The sequence below is a fragment of the Nicotiana attenuata genome, unplaced genomic scaffold (assembly GCF_001879085.1).
Source record: "Nicotiana attenuata strain UT unplaced genomic scaffold, NIATTr2, whole genome shotgun sequence".
In the NCBI taxonomy this organism is placed as follows: Eukaryota; Viridiplantae; Streptophyta; class Magnoliopsida; order Solanales; family Solanaceae; genus Nicotiana; species Nicotiana attenuata.
In genome coordinates this window covers 381,423-390,444 of record NW_017670854.1, presented here as the reverse complement: position 1 = coordinate 390,444, position 9,022 = coordinate 381,423, and the positions used below count along the sequence as shown (strand labels likewise).

At 42.9% G+C, this 9,022-nt stretch overlaps 1 protein-coding gene across 2 annotated transcripts; it reads left to right on the top strand.

The window, feature by feature from the left end:
• The first annotated feature begins 729 nt into the window (after nt 1–729).
• On the top strand, nt 730–7,301 carry LOC109243925. 2 transcript variants are annotated; one of them, XM_019410936.1, is made up of 2 exons: nt 730–2,201; nt 5,142–7,301. In XM_019410936.1, the coding sequence occupies exon 2, from the start codon at nt 5,143–5,145 to the stop codon at nt 6,142–6,144; it is 1,002 nt and encodes a 333-aa protein (XP_019266481.1). In that variant the 5' UTR covers nt 730–2,201; nt 5,142; the 3' UTR covers nt 6,145–7,301. Both variants share the same exon structure in this region, with proteins under 2 accessions (XP_019266481.1, XP_019266482.1).
• Nucleotides 7,302–9,022: the final 1,721 nt, after the last annotated feature.

Genomic DNA, 9,022 nt, shown 5'->3' with positions numbered 1-9,022 from the left:
TAACCCGACCCATTTCACCCAAAGACCGACCCAATCTCGTCACTTAACCAAACGGCGTCGTCTCCCTTTAATGAAAGGATCCAGGCCGCTGATCAGGCTTGATCGAACGGCCCAGATCCATCCACCCCGCCCCTATATAAACTTAACCTCGTACCCCAGCCCCCCAAACCAAACCCCCCCCCTCTCGTCTCCTGTTCATCGTCTCAAAGATCAGAGACGAGCTAGGGTTTAACCCTAGCCGCCACCCTATCCCAGCGCCTGAAACCCGGCGGCAACAATGCCGCCAGCCACCATCTTAACACCCTAGGGCGACTCAACCACCCTGAATCCAATTCCAGTGGTCGTTTGGTTCGAATCCTCCCCAAACGTGTCGAATCTTCGTTTGAATATTCGAGCAAAAACCTAACTTACACCAACCAGCCCCAAATTCACACCAGTCACTCCCCTAACCTCCCTCATACCCTGAATAACTTTGGTTCCCTTCGAATCTGACCAGAACTGTTCGAACCCCAAATCGAGCCCTCAAGAACCCTAGAAAACGAGATGATGAAATCTATCCAATTAATTAGGGACTTGGGGTCTAATCGACTTTAATCGAGGTGTTCTCAGTTGAGAACACTTCGACTAAGGTCTGTTCGACCTCAAAGCGGTCAGTCCGAGTTCGAACCTGGGTCGCCTGAGTTTTGAGGTACCTTTTTCTTTTTCTTTTGTTCTATATTCATATTTTTATCTGTTTACATGTTTAGTTTAGTTTATTTGATTTTTCGATTTTTTTTTTCTTCTTTCAACTTATTCTGGCCATCTTCAAAGACCCTTTGTTTGGTCGATTTTTCTATTTCATGTGTTAAATATGTGTTATAGACTATATATTCGATTCGATTAACATCATCGAGTAGTTAGTTCACTTTGGTCCCCTGTTTTGCCCAAAGCCACTGAATTCATTTGGTGGCCTGTTTGTTTATTGTGTGTTTGTTGTCTGTTATGGCTCATATAGTCGATTGATGAAATGTCGTCAATTAGTTTCTTGTATTTGAATACCAGAATCACATGATGATAGTTTCATTTTTCCAGTATGTTTGTCATCTTGTTCTTTCTGTTTGATTTGTGCGATCAAGATGAATTTATGAATGTGTTCATCTCCTCTTTTGGATCGAATGATTGCCCATTTGAAAATCACCCCTGTTTTGCATATTGGATCACCTGCCTTGCTTCAACTCTGTATGAATCACTGCCTAAATTTGACTAGGATTGGTTATAACTGTGTGGTTGTTTAGTAGTTAATAATCAGTGTTAGTTAAATTTAGAGGGGTTTATATACTGACTGTTAAGAGTTAGGGCAGAACAGTAATCTTCAGGGGTTAAGGGCAACTTTGGGATTTAACAGGGTCTAATTAGAATTAACTAAGAGGGTCTGTCAAGTTGGTTAATAATTAACCTTAGTTTAATATCAGTGGGGGACATAACACAAGGGCATGGGGTTTAAATTCTAACACACCCATGACTCTTGATTAGTACAATGGGAACCAAGTGTGGGGAACAAAAATAACTTGCATCAAGAAGACAAGTAGGAGTGGGAATCAAAGGGGAATGGGCAGGTCTAGGTCTGACAGCTTCAAGGCAGACCTTAGAGGTCTGTTCCTGGTTATAAATAGGATCAGTTTCGACATAAAAGAAGCTGGCTTTTGAAAAAATCTTGAGAGTTCAGTATTGAGAGAAAATTGATTGGCTTTCGAAAACACCACTCCTTCAGAAGTCACACATTGTAAATTAATTGAAAAGGGTACTGTCCCATTTAAGTCTAGGCAGAAATTTAGATTCCGGGCACTGATTCTTGCCTTTTCTAATTGTTGAATCTGTTTGGAAGTCTGTTGATTCTTTTGAGCATATTCGAGCCTAGTTGTTCTGTCTTGGCGGTGTTTTGTGTTGCTGTTGGTGTTGCATCTCTGTGGCATCTACTTTGGGTGTTTGTATTGTTGTTGGTATAGCTGTGGGTCAAATTCTTTCCCTGTTGGTTTCTGGTTTGAATTGTGGCCAATCTGGTACTGGTGTTAGCTGTTTTCACTCTTCTATTGCTGCTGGAATTTTACTGCTGGTTTTAAGTCTGAGTTGTTTGGTGCTACTGCTCTGTCACTGTTGCTGTTGTTGCTGTGTTACCTACTGCTGACTGATCTTCCTTCTTCTGTTCTGTTTTTCCAATCCAGGTACATATTTTTTAACCTCAGTATCATGTAAAGTTAGCAGAACTGAAAAAAAATGAAAAATGGAAGCCCAGCTTCATGGGAAATTCAGCATGTATTGTAGTTACCTTATAGTTGATTGTAATAGTTTAAACCATAATTAGGACTGATTGTTTAAATGATTGAATGTATAATGGACTGTATAGTTTGTATCTTTCAGATTCATTCCTATAATTCTAAAATAGGTTCAACTGGTTTCATGTATCAATCTGTTATTCAGTAGTCTGTTATGAAATAGTGAGTCATGTAAGCGATTAACGTTTGTTAGAAACAATCAAAAATAGTGTACAACAGGTTCGTATATAGTGTTAAATGAAGCCATATAATCAAGTTGTTTTATTCGAATCATGTTTCCAGTTTAATTGTCAATTTAGTAGTAGCATAGTAATTCATCAGCAGATTAAGAAATGAGGAAGCCCAAGCTTTAGGAGTTAGAATCAAATCCGATCCTTATGTTCCAAACTTCTTTCTTTGGGGTTTAGTGAAATAATTAGGTTCAATGAGGTCTTAAATTTCCTGCATAACGGTTTGAATAGAAAAAATCAGTTTCAGTTTTATTGTAATCGATTGATAAACTGGGCATCAATTTGAATGAACGATACTTGTCCATCGTAAAATCTGCTGGATAACTTCGGGCCTCCGGGCGTCCGTTTGAGGCCCTATTTGAGTTTAATTGATGAATAAAAATACATAGTCTAACAATATAAGTTTGGGCTTCGAGTTAGGTAGCGGGTTCAAATTAGGAGGGTCCCCCCTTTTGTTTGAATTCGGACTTGAGCTCGAGGCCCGAATTTATAAATATGTAATTAATTAGGACCTTTTCTTTATCTTTAGAGACGAAAAATAAATAGAGAATCATAGTCGCTTTACGACATCCTTGAATAAAATAAATGAGACGAGCCTCGCCAAACAAAAACGCACAAGCTGCGGGGCCCTCAATAGAAGTTTATAATAAATACTTAGATTTCGGGAGGGGCCGTTTAGCGAATTTCACGGCCTTCCCCCAAAATAATAACGCGATAGTCTCTTTAGGCGCGTGTTTAATAATCATACCTTCTTAAACTCGGGTGTGCATTTCATGCGACCCATCCAAATCCCAAAACGTCGAGTCAACTGTGTTCAGGATTGCGGGTGCATTTCATGTGACGTGATCCAAAGACATGTTTTAAACGACGTTCAATTTTCTTTAATCATTTGAATAAAAGCGGTTAAAAGTTAAAATTGGCACATAAGTTGCAACATGTTTTAAAAATCAGATAAATAAGCCGAATACGACAGTTGAGCGACCGTGCTAGAACCACGGAACTCGGGAATGCCTAACACCTTCTCCCGGGTTAATAGAATTCCTTACTTGGATTTCTGGTTCGCGGACTGTTAACAGAGTCATTCTTTTCCTCGATTCGGGATTAAAACCGGTGACTTGGGAAACCATAAATCTCCCAAGTGGCGACTCTGAATAAATCAAACTAATCCCGTTTCGATTGTCCTTAAATTGGAAAAACTCCCCCTACGCCCCTGCGGGTGCGGGTAAAAAGGAGGCGTGACAGCTCTGGCGACTCTGCTGGGGACGCTGACCCAGAACCACTGGTTCAGGGTTAGAAATTCGAGCTTGGTATATTTGTTGTATTTGGCTTATGTATTATCTGATTTTGTTATATGTTTGGGCCTAATGTGCTAAGTGTTACCGCTTTGATATTTTGTGAACTGTATATAAACTGTGCCGAAACCCATCTCCTCTCTGAGTCTTCTAAATCATGAAGAAGGGTGCACTTCGTGTGACTTCTTTTCTGTATAGAGTCTACCCCCAATTTAGAACGAGGTTCGGATGAGTTGCAAAGCCGGTGAAGCTTCTGTATTCCCGGTACGCTGCCTCCCCCTCGGCTCGAGCTGTCCGCTCGGGTAAGCCAGGTTTAGAACAATAAACCCAGATTTTAAACTTAGTATAACAAAGCCTCATGCCGGATCCCTAGTAGGAATGCTTATTTGCATCATGTGCATTTGACTTAGGGGACTCAACACAGGGGTTGGGTCCGTCTAGGACAAGCAACCTGAAGTGAAAAGACCATCCTGCTGCATCCTGTTTGATTTATGCATTTGTTTGTTTCAGACTTGCATGCTGACCGGCTTCCGAAAATCGGGAATATTAGAAAATTGCGAAAAAGAGAAAAATAGCAGTGTAGAGAGATAACTATTTATTTTCAAAAAAAACCAATGCACAAGTAGTGTCGAAACTCTGCCAAAATTTTGAAAAAAGGGAAAAAAGAAAGAAATGTGTTTTGAAAAAGGAGTCTTGTTTTTTAAAAAATCTAGTTATTTTTCCTTGCCCGAACTACGTCGGTTTGATTCTCACCGGGTGTGAGATACGTAGGCAACCCTCATCGGGTCCAACTTCCCCTGTTTTGCAAAAATAACCAGAAAATGTCAAAAATTCTATTATAAGCTGGGCGATGCCGTTGTTAAAAACAGCCAAATGTTCCCGAAAGGGACGCCGGAGGGCTGACTTTGCATAAACAGCCACTTTTGGTCATTTTTGAATTTTTGACCAATTATCCCAAAAATCCTCGTCCCCGAGGCTCTGTAAGGCCATGTTTTCAATGATGGGTAGCTATTTTTGGAAAAACAAGAGAAGAGTCTTAAATAAATCAAGTAATGCTGTTTTTGTCAAAAATAGCCAAATGTTCCCGAAAGGGACGCCGGAAGGCTGACTTTGCATAAACGGCCACTTTTGGTCACCTTTTTAGAGTTTTGACCGATTGACCCTCACAGCCTTAAAATCTTCATCTCCGAAGTGCTGAAAGGCCGTGTTCGGAAAAGCGGATCTTTCTTTTTTTTAAATTAAGAAAATCATTTTTTGAGTCAAATAAATTTTTACTTTTTGTTTAAATCACCTTAATAAATGTGCAGGATGAGCACAAGTGAAAACAAACCCTTCACCGTCTTTAGCGAGGTCCCTCTCCAGCTCCATATGTGGTGGAACGATTTGGAAAAAAGCAGCAAAGAAATAGTGGTCAGAATCTTGGGGGGTCTCATCAGGCTACTAAATGTCAAGGCAAGGCCGGATGTCATCGAGGCTTTAATACCGTTTTGGGACCCGACCCGAAATGTGTTTCGCTTTGCGGATTTTGAGCTTACACCCACACTGGAGGAAGTAGCAGGTTATGCGGGTATGAATGGGAATCTGAGAAGTCAGTATCTGTTGTCACCGAGACCGGTATCTCCACACCGCTTTCTGGATTTGTTAAATATCAGCCGGACTATGCAAAATAACGATTTATCAAAAGGATGCTGCGCTCTTCAGTTCTTATATCAGCGTTATGGTAATCCGCGTGGTTTTGACGAGCCAAAATTGGGACTGACTCATGCCGGAAACAGAGGTAAATGGGAAGCAAGACGAACCTTGGCATTCATAACGGCATTCTTGGGAATCATGGTTTGCCCACGAGACGACAAGAAAATAGAGATAGGTCTCGTGGGGATGGTTGACGTCGCAATGAAAAGGGCTGACAGCACTATAGTTCCCCTGATCGTATCAGAAATGTACCGAGCATTGACTGTGTGTAAGGAGGGAGGAAGTTTTTTCCAAGGTTGTAATCTATTACTTCAGTTGTGGATGCAAGAGCATCTCTGTCATCAGGTGGGGTATATGAACTACGGGCTGACTGGTTTAAGCTGCATTGAAAAGTTTGAGAAGCGGGTAACGGGTGTCGCGTTCCTCGAGGGTACTGAATATTGGTTTGTACGACTGAGATCCCTGACGGCGGACCAAATTGAATGGGCATTCGGTTGGTTGCCCGCTACTGAAGCAGTATACATGTCAGCAAAAGAATGTTATGTTCCTTTGATGGGTGTCCGTAGTATCCAACCATACGCTCCCCATCGGGTATTGCGTCAATTGGGAAGGTTCTAGGTTGTCCCTAAAGATGAAGATTTGAGCAAGCATGTCATCGAGCTAAGTCCGAAAGCCACGTTCCTGGAAGATACAATTCGCAAGTTGTGGCACGAATGTAGATTCCTCGAGCCCAAAACTATGGTACGAGATTTGGCCAAAGGCGAGGTAGACCCAAAGTATGATGCATGGTTCGGGAAAAGATTCCAGACTCATCAGAGGCCTGCTAAAAGGGCCCATGTCCAGCAATTCACGGATGACTCGCAAGAACAATGGGTTTGGCTGGCAAGAGAAGAAGGCTATCGGGTTGAAATTGGCAAGCTGAAACAGCAAATTGCGGACCTCAAATATGAAAATAGCTTGCAAATTGATGCTAATACGGGAGAGAAGAACAGGTTGACTCAAGAAAACAAGGCCCTGAAAACCCGAATCCGACGAGTCAGAATGGATGCCAACAACCAACAGAGAAGTCGGGCCGACAAAAGAATGATAGCTGGGTTGAAAAATCAAATCACTGAATACCAAGAGGGTTTGGAAAGGTCTGAAGCTAGCATGGCGAGAATCCGAGACAGATGGGCGAGAGGTACAGAAGAGCGAGCACAGCGTATGCGGCAAATGAGAAGGGATTATGAAGGGACCATTGCTATATTGAGAGAAACAAATTCCACTCTCAAAGAGTGGGTCCTTAAACAAGCTCGAGATGCCAGAACAGACAGGAAGCGTTGCTATGACTTGATGGCACGAATGGAAGAACAAATGGAGAGGTTCCAAGACCAGCTCGCTGACAAAGCTCAAGTGCTGGGAACGAAGAATCAACGAATAGAGCAACTGCTTATGGAAAGGGATAGAATCAGGGGTAGAATTGAAGAAATTGGGTAGTACATCACCATGAGGTGCCTAGCATGTGAGGAAATGCCCCGTACTGCCCTCTTTGCTTCAGTCATGGGTTACATCTACCAGATCATGCAAGAATTGAAAAGCTTGCAAAGGGGCCTCGCCCCAAAGCCTGCGGAAAGGCCGAACGATGCCCCGCGGTCACCAAAATTCAAAGCTTTAATGTATCCCTAGTTCAAGTCTGTACAGTTTGTTTTAAAGAGTCTGTTGTCTACCCGTCTGTTCTCTTTTCACATCGAATCATGTTAGTAGTTTGGAGTCTGTATGTTGTTTTTCCTTTTTCAAATGGGTAGCTTGTAATAGCATATTTTGGTAATGAAATGAAAGATTCCAAAAATTTTGTGTCTTTATTTTATTTGTGTCAGAACTATGCCCGGTCTGATGCATGCGGGGATATGATACGTAGGCAATCCCCATAAGATTCGACCACCACTAAAAAAGAAAAAGAAAAAAAAAGAGTAAGAGAATAAAAGGAAAAAGGGGGAAGAAATAATGGAGGAACACTTGAAAGAGGCACAAATAAAATAAGCTGGAATGATGCATGCAATAGAAGCAAAGACATGGTAGAAATGGATAAACTGCTTAGGAACATTGCATCCCAACGTGCAATTGCAATATGTGTTAAACTCTAACACTAACGAAGTTTGTTGTTTACCATCCTATATCAGACAGTTAGCTTGTTAGAACGTACTGGCAGATTACCATTACCAAACAAGATCTAAAGGGCCCATACCAAGAAGCATGTCAGCCTCGGACCAAAGTATCGAGGAGGAAAGGACGGAGAATCAAATGCTGAAGGAGGAAATGGATAAGATGAGACAGGAAATGATAGAAATGCAACTAGCCTTGGCTAGGGTACAAAAAGTGTCGGTCCCTCCTGCTACTCCTGCTCTCCCACCAATACACACGCCGGAGTACCCTCCCCCTGGCCCATCAGCCAGCTTCCCAGTTCACCAATACTATCAGGAGAGAAGTACCCACGATCCCCAAGCTCCACCACCCAATCAAAACCCTCCTCCACCAAATGTTCCTGTTTTCGTGGCACCCCCGCCAGCCACACTACAAAGATCATCCAGTGAGCCGTTGTTTCAGGCTCATGATAACCAGTACTACCCCCCTGAACCTACCTTCAGAGCACCCAAGCCACATACTTATAATCCTCACCTTGAGATCCCGGCGAAAACTGAGAGGCCGGCTAAGAATTCGGAGCAGGATGAAGTGTTTCGCAAAGTGAAAAGCCTGGAGCAGTCCTTCAGGAATATGCATGGATTGGGCGGCCAAGTCAGTGTGGCCTACAAAGATCTGTGTCTTTTCCCCGATGTTCAATTACCGGCGGGTTTCAAGATGCCAAAGTTTGATCTATACGAGGGACATGGTGATCCGATGGCACATCTACGAGGCTTCTGTAGCAAGATGAGAGGAGCAGGTGGGAAAGATGAGCTGCTGATAGCTTATTTTGGTCAAAATTTGAGCGGGTCTGCACTAGAATGGTATACAAGACAGGATCCCAGCAGGTGGTACACCTGGGACGATCTAGCACAAGCATTCGCAGGTCACTTTCAGTACAACCTTGAGATCGTCCCTGACCGTCTCACATTGTTGAAACTTGAGAAAAAGCTTGGAGAGAGCTTCCGAGAATTTGGGTTCCGGTGGAGAGAACAGGCAGCCAGAGTTGATCCTCCGATGAGAGAGGGGGAAATGGTAGACTAATTTTTACAGACTCTAGAGCCAACCTACTTTGGTCACCTGGTGACGTCAGTTGGCAAATTTTTCAACGAGGTGGTAAAAATGGGCGGTATGATTGAAGAAGGACTTAGGTCCAATAAGATCCTGAGCTATTCGGCAATTAAAGCAATCACTCAGGCCATTCAGAGCGGCACGGGAGGTGCGCTCGGGAAGAAGAGAAGAGGTCGCAACAATAGAGGCAGGTAATGGGTCCAGATCAAGAGGTCCCTCCCCCCGATACCAATCCAGACCCCCTCACCCAAATTACCCACACACTCCA

Coding starts and splice junctions, on each gene's coding strand:
- LOC109243925 (XM_019410936.1), top strand. CDS start 5,143: ATGAGCACAAGTGAAAACAAACCCTTCACCGTCTTTAGCGAGGTCCCT.